The sequence below is a fragment of the Pristis pectinata genome, chromosome 15 (genome assembly GCF_009764475.1).
Source record: "Pristis pectinata isolate sPriPec2 chromosome 15, sPriPec2.1.pri, whole genome shotgun sequence".
Classification (NCBI taxonomy): domain Eukaryota; kingdom Metazoa; phylum Chordata; class Chondrichthyes; order Rhinopristiformes; family Pristidae; genus Pristis; species Pristis pectinata.
This window is the reverse complement of record NC_067419.1, coordinates 38843779-38858394: the sequence shown is the minus strand read 5'-3', so window position 1 is coordinate 38858394 and position 14616 is coordinate 38843779. Positions and strand designations below refer to the sequence as shown.

Below are 14616 nucleotides of genomic sequence, written 5' to 3'. Positions count from 1 at the left end.
AATTTTTCTAGTGCTAACACATCCTTTATATAGAGCAGTGACCAGAACTGCACACAATATTCTAAGTGTGGCCTAACCAATGTCTTGTACAACTGCAATATGACATCCCAATTCTTATACTCAGTGTCCCTCCCCATGAAGGTAAACAAGCTAAATGCTGCCGCTGCTACTTCCGTTATGTTACCATTTTCAGGGAGTTATAAACTTGGACTCTGTACATCAATGCTTCCAAGGTCCCTGCCATTTATGATATACATGTCCTGCCAACATTAGATGGCCCAAAATTCATTACCTCTTGTCTAGATTAAATTCCATCTGCCACCTTTGCCCAATTTTCCAGCTGATCTTTGTCACTTTATCTTTAGGCAACCATCCTTGCTATCTGCAACTCCAACCTTCATGTCCTCAGAAAACTAACTTATTAGACCATAGACGTTCTCATGGAAATAAAATATGACAAACTACGAAGGTCTAAGCACCACTCCCTACAATCTGCCACAGGTTACTGACTTGCAGTAAAACAACTCTCCACCAATATCCTCTCTCTCCTATCGCCAAGCCAGTTTTGGATCCAGTTTGCCAAAACAACTTGGACCAGCCTACCATGCAGGACTTTGTCAAAAACCTTGCTAAGACCCATGTATATCATGCCTACTGTCCTGCCTTCATCAATTTTTTTTAGTAACACAACCAATTAAAAAAAAATTCAGTCAGATTTGTAAGGCAGGATTTCCCATGCTGACTCCCAGTAATCTGTTCCTCATTTCCAATTGATCATAAATCCTATCTCTAGGAGATTTTTCCAGTTTTCCTGCTATTGACAAGGCTCCTCATCAGGCCCTGGGATTTGTCCACCTTAATATGCGTCAATATCTCTAACACACCCTCTTTCCTGATGCGCACATGTTGAGACTACCAGTATACACCACATCTAACTCTCCATCCTTCTCCCCGGTGAATACTGACGCAAAGTATTCATTCAGGCCACCACAGGTATCTATTGGCATAGATTTGAATAGATCTGATCAAAAGCAATTGGGTGTTTTCTGACCTAGTTTTCAGGCCTAATTTGCAGTGTTAGTGATCATAATGTACAACTAAATTTGAGCATTGCTTCACAGAGCCAGCATACATGTAATGGACTAAATTGTCTCCTGTTCTTTGTAAATTTTGGAATGTTATATAGTTGGTTAAAATAATCCATTAACTTGCTCACCCATTGTTATTGCACCCCTCTTTCCAGTGCTCTCACTAAGGTAACTCGTGTGACAATGCAGTTTCATGGGTCATCGTGTGAATAGGGTGCATAATGTTGTTCTGCCATAAAAGCCAAGCACACTCTCCACAATGATTCTTGTAGCAGAATTGCTGGCAGGGGATCAAGATGAAGCAAATGTATCTTTCCTCTTCGTAGCTCAACAGTAAAGCAAACTTCACTGCTTTGAGCTAGGGTGATTTAATGAGGACCAGGGTCTGAAATTAGACACATGTTCTAGGTTGTACCATGTAGTGGTATTGTGATCCCTTTTTGGTTGTAGTAGTTATAGCCTGAAACATACCTTTTGTGGATTGTTGGCTTATTGTATGTAATTTGTATTGTAACAGTGTAAGGGCGGGCAGGCACAGTAGTGTAGCAGTTAGCGTAACACTGTTACAACCCAGGTTCAATTTCAGCCGTAGTCTGTAAGGGGTTTTGCCAGTCTTCATGGGTTTCCTCTGGGTGCTCCAGTTTCCTCCCACATTCCAAAGATGCATGGATTAGGAAGTTGTGGCATGCTACACTGGTGCTGGAAGTGTGGCGACACTTGCAGGCTTCCCCCAGAGCACTCTATGCAAAAGATGCATTTCACTGTGTTTTGATGTATATGTGAGTAAAAACATCTTATCTTATCTCAAAACTTAAGTCTTATTTGTGTTATCAGTGGTATCACTGTAAAGCTACCCAATCACACCAATCAGATTGGAGGAGCTTTGTTTTCATCAAAGGATTGAGGTATCAGATATTCATAGCCATGAGTGTGGTTAGTTTATCAAAATGTTAATATGAAGGAAAATAATGTTAACATATTGGCATAGCAGAATCGTGAAATTTAAAGCAACTATATAGTTAATGAAGCTAATGCTTACAAGTAGAGCTGAATAAAGCATGGAACTATATTGAAACAGTTTACTGAATATATTGCCATTGTTATGCTTCTTACCGTACATAGACTCCATTTAAATATACCATAGATTGAAAGTTAAACATCCATAAACTTGCAGGTTTTAGATTTTGATGTGAAGTAGAGTATGCACTGTAGAATTGGTCATTCAGTAGGAGGTTTTAGGGGAGCCCATTAATGTTTTCTCTGACTCGGTACCATCAAATGATAGTAAATTTAGATGAAGGACCATTTTAATCTATTGAGATTTTAATGCACAAAATAACATTTCTATTAACCTATCTGCATGTCCTTTTGCTTTTTGGTTATTGACTCAATAACCAGTGGAAACTTTATGCAGCTTGTCTAACAGAACCCCTCAGTTTTGAGTATCCGTTTGTATCTGTTTCGAAATCAATTTTTAATTCTACCCCTCTGGTGGATTCACAGTGCATCATTTCTGACTCATTGCACGCTTCACTGTCGTGTGTGGGGTCTTCTCTGTGCCGTTCTGCTATCTGAGTCAGGTGGAACCTTAGCAATGCAAATAGTATCTTTTCACATAGCAGTGTTGTAATTTAGAGGGACAGTTGGATGAAGTGTGTACTGTGCAATGCTCAAGAAAATGAAGAGACCCCAAAAGTTGTCAGAACTGGTAACTGCCCTGGGATACCCATTGAAGGAATGCAGGTTATCTACTGCATGATGCTGGAGGGTAATAAAGTTACGGGAGAGCAGATAACAAGGACTAAATTTATTGTTCATAATGTCTAGTCATAAATGGCATGGATCCACCATTAGATAACATAAGATATCTTTATTAATCACATGCACATCAAAACACAGTGAAATGCATCTTTTGCATCAAGTGTTCTGGGGGCAGCCTGCAAGTATTGCCATGCTTCTGGTGCCAACATAGCATGCCCACAGCTTCCTAACCTGTACGTCTTTGGAATGTGGGAGGAAACCGGAGCACTGGGAGGAGACCCACGCAGACACAATGTACAAACTCCTTACAGACAGCAGCCAGAATTGAACCTGGGTCGCTGGCACTGTAAAGCATTACGCTAACCGCTACACTATGCCTGCAGTAAGGCATGAGTATAATTCTAATTGCCTGTATTTAAACGTGAAAAAAAGGGGTGGGAAAATTTAGGTTTTCTAATCTACCCACAGAACAAGGGTCACTTATTTCATTTCAAACAGTTTCAAATCAGAATTCTGAGTTTATTTGGACTATTGCCTGTGCAATGTCAACCATTTACTTTTCAAAGGCTATAATGCTTTTTGTAAAGCATTCTGTATCTTAACACTGCTTAATAAAGGCCAGTTCCATGTTAAACATCTTTAACGTTACATGTTAAGAACTTGTGTTGCTATTTGGATCATGTATTGCAAACATTTTTTGTTTCCTCTGGGCACTATTACAATTTGTTTGATATTTAATTTAGATTAAAATCTTTGAAATTATTTATCTGCAGTCCCTGATGTGAAAAGGTTGTGTTGATCTTAAAATTGTGCATTGATATTTTATGCATGTATCTTGAGAATGGTTCTTTGCTTTATTTCAGAAGTTCCATCTCCATAAGGGTTTTTGCCCAATTGTTTGTTTTTCTCTGCAGATCTAATAACAAAATTGCTGAAGTGCTATCTGAACAGCTGATGCCATTTCAATCCATGGAAACACTTGATCTCAGTAACAACCAGATTTTTGAATTGAAAAAGTTTCCTCCTCTACAACTTCGATATCTGTAAGTATATTGGGATAATTTGAAATGTATGCTCTGGTCAGGCTGTAGAAGTTGAGCTTAAGCACAGAGGTAGTTCTTAACACTAAGCAGAAAAATCTTTTGAATATAGAGGGAGTATGTTTTCACAATGAAAAATCCTTCTCGAGTGGCTTTTCAGCTTGTAAATTGATTTCCCCTAACTTTTGGAAGACAAGTTACTGCACTGAGATTCCTCTAGCATAGCACCTGTAATGACAAACACAAGTTGTACTCCATTACAATGCAAATTCATTTTGTCTATTGTGTATTTAATGTAGAATAATGTCCTGAGTTTCTTGGTGTTATTAACACAATATCAGAAAGATGGAGATTGGGAGGGGTAGTTTTCAAAGAATGCTTTGATGGTAGAGAGGCCACAGCAGACTGCATGATCAAGAGCATTGGGTATAGATATGACATCGTTGCAATCACTGAGTCGTGGCTTCATGATGGATGTGATTGGGAACTGAATGTCAAGGGGTATACAGTATATAGGAAGGATAGGAGGGTAGGCAGAGGGGGAGGTGTGGCCATGATGGTTAGTAGCGATATAAAATCAATAGAAAGGAAGGACATTGGGTCAGAGGAGGTGGAATCCTTATGGGTGGAGCTGAGAAATAGCAAGGGTAAAAGAACAATAATAGCAGTCATATATAGGCCCCCGAACAGCAGTCAGGAAGTGGACCATAAGTTGCAGATTGAGATAGAAAAAGCGTGTCAGAGTGACAATGTGAAGATAATTATGGGGGATTTTAACATGAAGGTGGACTGGGAAATGCAGCAAGGCGGTAGTACTCAGGAGAGTGAGTTTGTGGAATGTCTAAGGGATGTTTTTCTGGAGCAACTTATTGAGGAGCCCACCAGGGGATCGGCTGTTTTGGATTGGGTGCTGTGTAGTGAACCCGAGGTGATTAGGGAACTAAAGGTAAAGGAACCACTGGGAACAAGTGATCACAATATGATTGAGTTTAGTTTCAAGTTTGAGAAGGAGAAGCTGATAACTGGTATATCGATATTTCAGTGGAATAAGGGAAATTACAAAGGTATGAGAGATGAGTTGGCCCAAATTGATTGGAGGAGTAAGTTAGCTGGAGGGACGGCAGAGGAAAAATGGAAGAAATTTCTACAGGAAATAAGGACAATGCAGGATAGATATATTCCAAGAAAAAAGGTTTTGAATGGAAAAAAAGGCACAGATGTGGATAACGAGGGAGGTGAAGGATAAAATAAAAGCAAAAGGGGCGGCGTACAAAGTAGCAAAAATTAGTGGGAAAACAGAAGATTGGAACGATTTTAAAAATCTGCAGAGAGAAACTAAGAAGGTCATTAGGAAAGCAAAGATGAGTTACGAAAGGAAGCTGGCGGACAACATTCGGAAGGATTCTAAGAGTTTTTTTAAATACATAAGGAATAAAAGAGAGACACGGGTTGACATAGGACCAATTGATAATGGTGCAGGAGGTATTATAATGGATTATAGTGAGATGGCAAGGGAATTGAATGAATATTTTGCATCGGTCTTCACCGTGGAGGACATAAGCAATGTGCCCGTTAGTCAGGAGTCTCACGAATTGGAGCTGAGTTCAATTGAGATTAATAGGGAGAAGGTGCTTGGAAAACTAAAGGGGCTTAAGGCTGATAAGTCTCCTGGACCGGATGGGGTGCATCCCCGGGTTCTGAAGGAGGTGGCTGTGGAGATAGCGGAGGCATTGGCGATTATTTTTCAGGAATCGATAGATTCTGGCATGGTTCCGGAGGACTGGAGGGTAGCGAATGTAGTTCCGTTGTATAAGAAAGGTGGGAGGCAGCACAAAGGCAATTACAGACCTATTAGTCTGACGTCAGTGGTGGGAAAATTATTGGAGTCTATCCTCAAGGAGGAGGTTACCGAATACCTAGAGGCGCAAGGCAAGATAGGACCTAGTCAACATGGTTTTGTGAAGGGGAGGTCCTGTCTGACCAACCTATTGGAGTTTTTTGAAGAAATCACAGGTAGGGTGGATAAGGGAGAGGCGGTAGACGTTGTGTATTTAGACTTTCAAAAGGCCTTCGATAAGGTGCCTCACAAGAGACTGATTAATAAGATGAGAGGTCATGGAATTATGGGCAGGGTAGCAAAATGGGTGGAAAATTGGCTGGTTGGCAGGAAGCAAAGGGTGGAAATAAAAGGATCTCGTTCTGGTTGGTTACCGGTTACTAGTGGTGTGCCGCAGGGGTCGGTGTTGGGGCCTCTCCTTTTTACCTTGTACATCAATGATTTGGATGATGGAATAAATGGTTGTGTGGCTAAGTTTGCGGATGACACCAAGATAAGTGGAGGAGTAGGGAGCATAGAGGAAATAGAAAGAATGCAGAGGGACCTAGACAGTTTAGGAGAATGGGCAAGGAAATGGCAGATGAGATTCAATGTTGAGAAATGTGCAGTTGTACACTTTGAAAGTAGAAATAAGCGGGTAGATTATTATCTAGAAGGAGAGAAGATTGATAGTGCGGTAGTACAAAGGGACTTGGGGGTACTCGTACAAGATACCTTAAAAGTTAACCACCAGGTTGGATCGGTGGTTAAGAAAGCGAATGCTATGTTGGCATTCATCTCGAGAGGTATAGTGTATAAAAGTAAGGAAGTGTTGATGAGGCTCTACGGGGCGCTAGTGAGGCCTCATTTGGAATACTGTGCGCAGTTTTGGGCCCCACATCTTAGGAAGGATGTGCTGACGTTGGAGAGGGTTCAGAGGAGATTTACGAGAATGATTCCAGGAATGAAAGGGCTTAAGTATGATGAGCGTTTGTCGGCTCTTGGACTGTACTCGCTGGAGTACAGAAGGATGAGAGGGGACCTCGTAGCGACATTTAAAATGTTGACAGGTAAGGATAGAGTAGATGTGGCTAGGCTGTTTCCCTTGGTGGGCGTGTCCAGGACCAGAGGGCACAATCTTAGAATTAGAGGGTACAGTTTCAAGACAGAGATGAGGAGAAGTTTCTTTACCCAGAGGGTGGTGAAATTGTGGAACTCCTTGCCACGCACAGCAGTGGAGGCCAGATCAGTGGGGGTATTCAAGGAGGAGATAGACAGATATCTAAATAGTCAGGGTATCAAGGGATATGGGGATAAGGCTGGCAAATGGGATTAGAATAGTTTTTTTTTTCTTTTTTCTTTTTTTCCCACCCCATTTCTTTTTCCCTTTTCCTTGGAGCAGACTCGATGGGCCGAATGGCCTGCTTCTGCTCCCTTATCTTGTGATCTTGTGATTGGAGAGTTTTAAGCAGGATCGAAGGGAGAGTTTTAAGCAGGATCGAAGGGCAGTAAAGTTATAGGAGAGTAGATAAGGGCTAGGTTATGGCTCCTTTTGAGTTGAGTTTTTATTTAAAAAAAACTATTTCTAATGTAGTTTCGTTGAAATTAAGATTTTTAATAGAAAACTGTTAATGTTTTTAAGGATGCTTGTCCATTAAGCAGGATGCAGATATGCACTCAAGGATGCTGGGCTGGTTGATCTTCGCCTTGTCTAAAAGGCTGGATTTATTTTTGAGAATGGATAGGCAGAGAGCCATTGGCCATATTCGGAAATCAGATTGGATTTGTTCAATAAACAGTGCTATAAATGCCTTTTGGAATATTTCTACAGCTATGTAACTGAAAGTGTGATGTTGTTTAGGTATATCAACAATAACAAAATAACTTCTCTGGATCCTGGTTGCTTTGACAATCTTTCTAATACTCTACAAGTCTTGAAGCTGAACAGGAACAAAATTTCAGCTATTCCTTCCAAGATGTTTAAGCTGCCGCATCTCCAGCATTTGTAAGTTCATTTTGTACCAAAGTTACAAAAGGTACTAAATTTCAAATAGATTTTTGATTTAAATGTTTTTTTTCCATCAACACCCCTCAACCCCCTCCCCCCTACTTAGTTTTCTTTAAAGTAGAACAAGTTGTTGCGCTGTAAGATCAATATTTCCTTATTGTTTTGCTGCAGGGAACTCAGCCGCAACAAAATTAAAAAAGTCGATGGCCTTGCATTTCAAGGACTTAGTGCTTTGAAATCTCTTAGATTACAAAGAAATGGCATTAGTAAGCTCATGGATGGAGCTTTCTGGGGACTGAGTAACATCGAGATCTTGTGAGAACTGATTTTTAATTATTTAATCTTTGTATATGAATGATAACATTGCCCAAAATAGAACTAATTTCTAAATATTTAGATGTAGTGGAAGATTTTGTTTGGATGTTCACAAGCTTGTAGATGGCTTCACTAACCAAAGTTTGCTTTAAACAAAGAAGTACTTGGTTCAGCAAAATATGTAAAAACTTGTTTGTAAAATGAGCTGCTTTCTACCTTTTTGGCCTCGCAGCTTTGGCAGTTGACTTTCATTCCAGAGAATCCAGCCACATGGCCTCAGTGTTTAAATTGCTTTTTAACTGCATGACAAATGGGTAAAAGACCAATAAAACCTCATTTTCAGGCTAATGCAAGCTAATATTTTCTCTCTTGCTAATTTTTTTCCAGACAACTGGATTTTAACAATTTGACAGAAGTAACGAAAGGATGGTTATATGGCTTGCTGATGTTGCAGCAACTTAATCTCAGCCAGAATGCCATCAGCAAGATCAACCCAGATGCCTGGGAGTTCTGCCAAAAACTCAGTGAGCTGTGAGTACCTTTTATTCCATTCCAGTTCCTTTGTGCACGTAATGCCAAAATGTTAGCTTTGTGATTGAGATTTCTTTTATATAAAGATTTCATGAGGATGACCAAAGCAGTGTTTCTTATGAGATGCAAGACTTCTTTTAAAACCACAAATGACTCGTTGGTTCTGTGGTGGGTGAGATTTTGTTGTTTTTAATTTTGGAGCCGTCTTCTCAAATGAGATTCGTTGGTAATTTAATACCCTGTGATTTAGAAAACATCTAGGAATCTAGCTAAAAAACATACAAATCATGCAGTGGTTTGTACCTTGCATTTAGTGAAGCTCTGCCTGCCTGCTTACATGCATAGCAGCATTAAGAGAAACAGGAATTTTCCTGATGGTCAACAATACTCCATCAACCAACACCATCAAAAGCAAATTTGTCTCTTGCTTTTTATGGAACTGTGCTCCTGTGTAGGTGTCTGCATTTGGCTGCAAAGCACCTCGAAGGATATTACTGATATGTTGGTAGAGTTTATAAGGTCAATTTACTTATTTTCAATAACATTGCATAACTTGCGGCCTTTGGTAAGAAGTGTCAAGAAGCTGGATAATTTTTAGTTGCAATAACAATGACCTCAAGATAGAAGCTCTGTCCAAAGCATACACAGATTTGAGAACAAGTGTCGCCGTTGATTGTTAACTTTGTTTTTTTAAAATGTACTAGATTAGCTCTTTGTATGCAAGAGAGGGAGAACTCAGGAAAATCCTTAGCTCTTTTTGGGTATGAACCCCAGCAGACTTTTGTTGGCATGAAGTAAGTCATTGCCAAAGAAGCATTCCATTGATGCTTTCACTAACCAGACCCATGTGACCCCAGAACTCTACAGGTTGACGGTATGGGATTTCCACGGCTGTTCATTTCAGGCAAGTCTTCAAGCGTGGTCATCACTTAGCAGCCTACACCTTCTTTTCTACTTCTCTATGTCCTAGTGGGAGAAGTACAGTAAAACATTACAAATTCTTACTAAATGTAAATATTGCAAAGATTACTAACAGTTCAAGGTGCAGAATGACCATTGATCCATCTTGTCCACCTATCCATAATAATGCTTTGCTTCACTTCTAATATTCACACTTTGATAATTGGTGGTTTTCCCACTCTGCCTGGAAATGAACTGTCACCTTAATATACACACATTTTTAATTTGGATTCCAGGAGCTGGTAAAACTGGGTCTACAAGTCTGTGGCCCTGCTATATGATACTGATTCAATAGTATAATCAAGGTGACTGGATCTAATTTATTGCAGCAAATAAAAGCAGCTTTCTGGTTCCACTGAGCAGGAATGAATGAAACCTGCAGGTTTCTCATGGGGCAATTTAGAATATATTCTAGCAATGGTCTTTAAGCAAAAGTCTGGCTTTCTGGCTCACTGCTACTACAGTACAAAACAGACCCTAGTGTACAGCTGACAGTCTAAGCTTGAACACTTGTTAAACTGAGATTTAAAGAAATCAATCCTACTTAATTTAGTCAGTTAGATACTGCTGGGACTTCTAAGCATTGAAGTTTCTATCAGCCATATTCTGAGTTCCCTCCTGAAGGAATTCTACAATTTGCTGTCATTTAATGACCTGGGACAATAATTATCTGCAGGTTATTTGAATACTGGATGGAGTGATAAGGAGGAAGTCTCCCCATCAGCATGAAACATCTGCACCTGGGGTCTAGATGTATCCTTCTTCCTCTTGATGGCCATCAAATATCAATCAACTATAACCCTGCCCACACCACAGATTTGGGTATACTAAAGTAAAACCATGCTGCCTTGCTGAATGACTGGACCAGGAATCCAACTTGTTCATACCTAGTTTTTGTAGTATAACTGTCTCTAAATAAACTTAATGGACTGAGAAAAATGGGATTTGAGATTACTTAAATATACTGGGTATGAATTTTGCAGTAGTCATTTTACCTTCTGTATGAAATGCTAAATTTACTTTATTTCCCAATGACAGGGATGTCTCATTCAATGAGCTAACACGTCTAGAGGATTCCAGCTTTGTTGGTCTGAGCCTGCTTGGCCAGTTATATATAGGAAATAACCAAGTGAGTTACATTGCTGATGGTGCCTTTGGAGGACTATCCAGTTTACACAGTCTGTAAGTTTGTTTGGTTTTCCTTATTTGTAGTATATGGTTTAATGATGTATGTATATTTTGAACTACATTTGCTTGCTTTTGCTAGATGGAAAGTCTGAATACCTTTTTAATTATCACTAATTGTTTTCATGAAGGACCTTGGTGTCAAGAAATAGGCTCTTTCATCTTTGTCTTATCATTTGGTGCATACTCTTTAAGTTTTTGTACCACTTGTTTTGAAGGTGTGCCATAATCAGGCTTTGCACGCTCGTGAATTTTCTAAGAAGAAAAAATACCTCTGCAATTGGATGCCTCTGTGCTGTAGTGTGCCATGCATGCAGGATCCAGAAGCAGCTTAAATCATAAACTATCTCAAAGCATGCACATTGTGCTACAATAGAATTTCAAAGCCATATTATCATCTTCAGCCTGATAGCATTTTTGTGAAGTAGTCTAGCATTGGCAAGCCTCAGGTTAAGGGGGTCAGGTGATACTAAAATATTGCTAGCTGTGTGCAACTTGCTGGTAGTGGGAAGGATGGTCACAAGTACCCAGATCAGGACCATTCTGCAGGGCATTAGTATTATGCACAACCACTTTGTGTAGCTGACTTTATCCAATCTGATGTATATTCTGCATCTGGAGTAGTTTGAAAACTCTAATCCATTGAATACAGACCTGTAGGTAAAATTACCCATGACTAAATTTGAAAAGTGCCAAGTGAACATAAATGGTGTAGTTTTGAAAGCTTGAAACCTCATTTGGCAGTGGTGGGGATGGAATCTAATAAAAAATCCTAGTCCCATTGAAGTGCAATTGTATAACTGGAACTAGTGAAGGTTACTTGAGGGACTGGACTTTTCATAACCAGCCCAGCAGAGTAGAATAGCTGAGACTGTTATTGGTAGAAATTGGAGTTGTTGCAATTCTCGATGGATTTTTAAAACGAGAATTAATAAGAACCTATACAATCAAGCTGTTTTCTGAATAATTATTGATTTCAGAGATTAATTACCAACTGTGGATTGGAAGGACTTTCAAAATGTCTCCCAGACAGTAGAAGCTTTTATAAGTAGTTTTGTTTCAAAGACAAAATGTTGTTTATGACTGATTATTCATTATTAGCTTTACCCAAAACTTGATAAAGGTAAATCTCATGTCTTCAATATATTGTGGCATAAAATTTGGTAACGTAATATAAAATAGGCACGGATCTGTTGAAACAGATGAGTTCTCCTTTTTATATGGTTTGTCAAGTTGACTGAAATTAAAACTCAGTATTTTGTAAAATGCTTATTCTCTCTTCATTTCTATTCCCCACACCTTGCCCATTGCCCTGCCCCCCTCCCAAAACACTTGACAGAGACCTGAAAAATAATGAAATCTCATGGACTATTGAAGATATGAATGGGGCTTTCTCTGAATTGAGCAAACTAAGGAAATTGTAAGTGATATTTTTCTCCAATGGAGACATTTTGAAGATTCTGTGTGGTTCAATGTTTTGTGCATGTGAGCTTCGTCTGTGTGCAAAGTTAGATCGAGAAGTGACTTCAGAATGTTGAAGTGAATTATTTCGGGCTCAGTGAGTCCTTTGGTGTGGAAAATATTGAGAATCCAATACTCTTTGTGGGATGAGGAAAGGAAATGTGCTTGAGGATACACTTTGATCAGGGCAGCCTGAAAAAGCCATGCAATTCAATGCTATTGGAACTGAAGGGGGGTTTTAGACCCCCAGCACTGTTTTGAAAACCTAAAGTTAAAGGTCAAGATTGTACCGGAATAGTAAAGTCAGGCAAAAATGTCCAAATCTGACTGATCAGAGCAAACAAGGCTCGTGATAAAGTTGGATTTCAAATCATAGATTTGCTCAGTAGATTTTAGTTTCAAAATTGCCCACTTTTAACTGTTAGTACCACAATGCTGTAGTGATTATTTTGCAAAGGGTTTTGAGCCCTTGACAAAAAGTGTATTGTTCGAATATAGAGGGGGAGATTTTATTTGGTGAAAAATTGATACTGCTACTTATTCCTCATTGTATTCAAATATGCCCATTTTGGTGTCTCTTATTAAATTAAATGCTTATTCACCAGGGGACTACAAGGAAACAGAATCAGATCAATCACACGGAAAGCATTTTCTGGTCTGGATGCACTTGAACATCTGTAAGTATTCTGGAATTCCAGCACAGATGGTGTTGAGCACTTAAGTCAATTGACTTTGAGGCCATATTTGAGCTACTCTGGAGTTCAGATCTCTGCCATATAGATTTACAAGATTGATTCCTGGGGTGGGGTGGGGGGGGGGGTGGAGGTTGAGCAACTGAAGAAATCTGACCTTCAGTCAGAAGTTTAGAAGAATGAGAAGTGACCTTGATATGCAAGGATCTAAGGAGGATGGACAGATAATACAATGCTTCCTTTTTGTGGAATGTCCAGAGCTAGAGGGCATAGTTTCAAGATGAGGGTTAGGCTGGGATGAGTAATTTGTCTATCAGGAAGGTTGCATTGAGCATGATGCATAAAAGTAGAGGTGAAAACATGACCTAAGCTAATTACCTGTTGCTTTAATTTTTGGTTATCACATAAGTATATTGATGGTTTAGGGCCTTTTGGCAGAGCAAGGCACTTATGAGTAAATTAATAATTTTAATGAACCATTTGAAATTGGGCAAGCTTCTAACAATAATTGAATTAAAATTTACTAATAGATATTTAAAGTTAATAGAAACTGGTGGAGGGTGTTATTTTTAATTGGTATACCATTTTCTGTTTTTTTCCAGTGATCTGAGCAATAATGCAATCATGTCTGTCCAGAGCAACACCTTTTCTCAGATGAAGAAACTTCATGAATTGTGAGTGAGATACTTGCAGATTTTCTGTAACAAGTGGGTGTAACTTTAGGTGTTATGTAAAGCTGCAAGAGAAATCTAAAATCCTGCTTGTGCAGTTCAATGCAGACTGATTTTCTTTGGCTTTTTACCTCATTCCAGCTGAGTAATATTGAGCACTTATTTCTCAGATATTTGAATACTTCAAGCCTCCTTTGTGATTGTCAGTTGAAATGGCTGCACCAGTGGGCGATAGACCATGGATTTCAACCTTTCATTAATGCGAGTTGTGCCCATCCCCAGTGGCTGAAAGGAAAAAGTATATTTGCTACTAAACCGGAAGACTTTGTATGTGGTGAGTTATGAGCTCTGCGTTTTTTTAAAAAAAACAAATTGCAAATTAAATCTTCTAAATCATTTAAGCAAAGATGATAAATGTATGATCAATGTGAATAATTCCAACTGTTTTGTTAATCCAAACACTGCAAAAAAAGGTTTTCTATTAATATTACTTATTATTTCTTCTGCACAAGTTTTTATTTTTGCCAAACTTAAACTTACTGGAAAATTTCTCACAGATGACTTTCCCAAACCTGAGATCATTGAGCAGCCTGAAACACAAGCAGCTGTAAAGGATTCGAATGTGAGCTTCATCTGCTCAGCAGCCAGCAGCAGTGATTCTCCAATGACATTTGCCTGGAAGAAAGATAATGAAGTGCTTCATGATGCTGAGATTGAGAACTATGCACATCTTCGATCTCAAGGTGGTGAAGTAATGGAATATACTACCATCTTGCGTCTTCGACATGTAAATTTCAGCAGTGAAGGAAAATACCAGTGTGTGATTTCCAATCACTTTGGTTCATCCTACTCCAACAAAGCCAAGCTGACTGTGAATAGTAAGTATTGAGCTGCAAGTCATTTTTGGTATCATAGTTTAGAATGATTTTAATCAGGGATAACACTTGAAAGGGTATATGCATAAGCAAATAACAAAGACGGTAGTCTCTTGAAAAAATGAAAACTGATGGTCTCCTATATGTGTAAATGGCTTGGATAGAATAGATATGTAGGTGTGTTAAAGACAATCAATAAAATGCCCCCACCAA

General features: G+C 39.1%; 1 protein-coding gene across 2 annotated transcripts in view; it reads left to right on the top strand.

Annotated features, from left to right (window-relative positions):
* Window positions 1-14616, top strand: part of lrig3 (leucine-rich repeats and immunoglobulin-like domains 3) — a 51088-nt gene that overhangs the window by 24796 nt on the left and 11676 nt on the right. For both annotated transcript variants that reach the window (XM_052030081.1, XM_052030082.1), the window contains 10 exons: window positions 3764-3892; window positions 7567-7710; window positions 7885-8028; window positions 8416-8559; window positions 10558-10701; window positions 12044-12124; window positions 12771-12842; window positions 13460-13531; window positions 13699-13862; window positions 14086-14406. In XM_052030081.1, coding sequence (XP_051886041.1) covers window positions 3764-3892; window positions 7567-7710; window positions 7885-8028; window positions 8416-8559; window positions 10558-10701; window positions 12044-12124; window positions 12771-12842; window positions 13460-13531; window positions 13699-13862; window positions 14086-14406 — 1415 coding nt within the window. The remainder of the gene's footprint in view (window positions 1-3763; window positions 3893-7566; window positions 7711-7884; window positions 8029-8415; window positions 8560-10557; window positions 10702-12043; window positions 12125-12770; window positions 12843-13459; window positions 13532-13698; window positions 13863-14085; window positions 14407-14616) is intronic.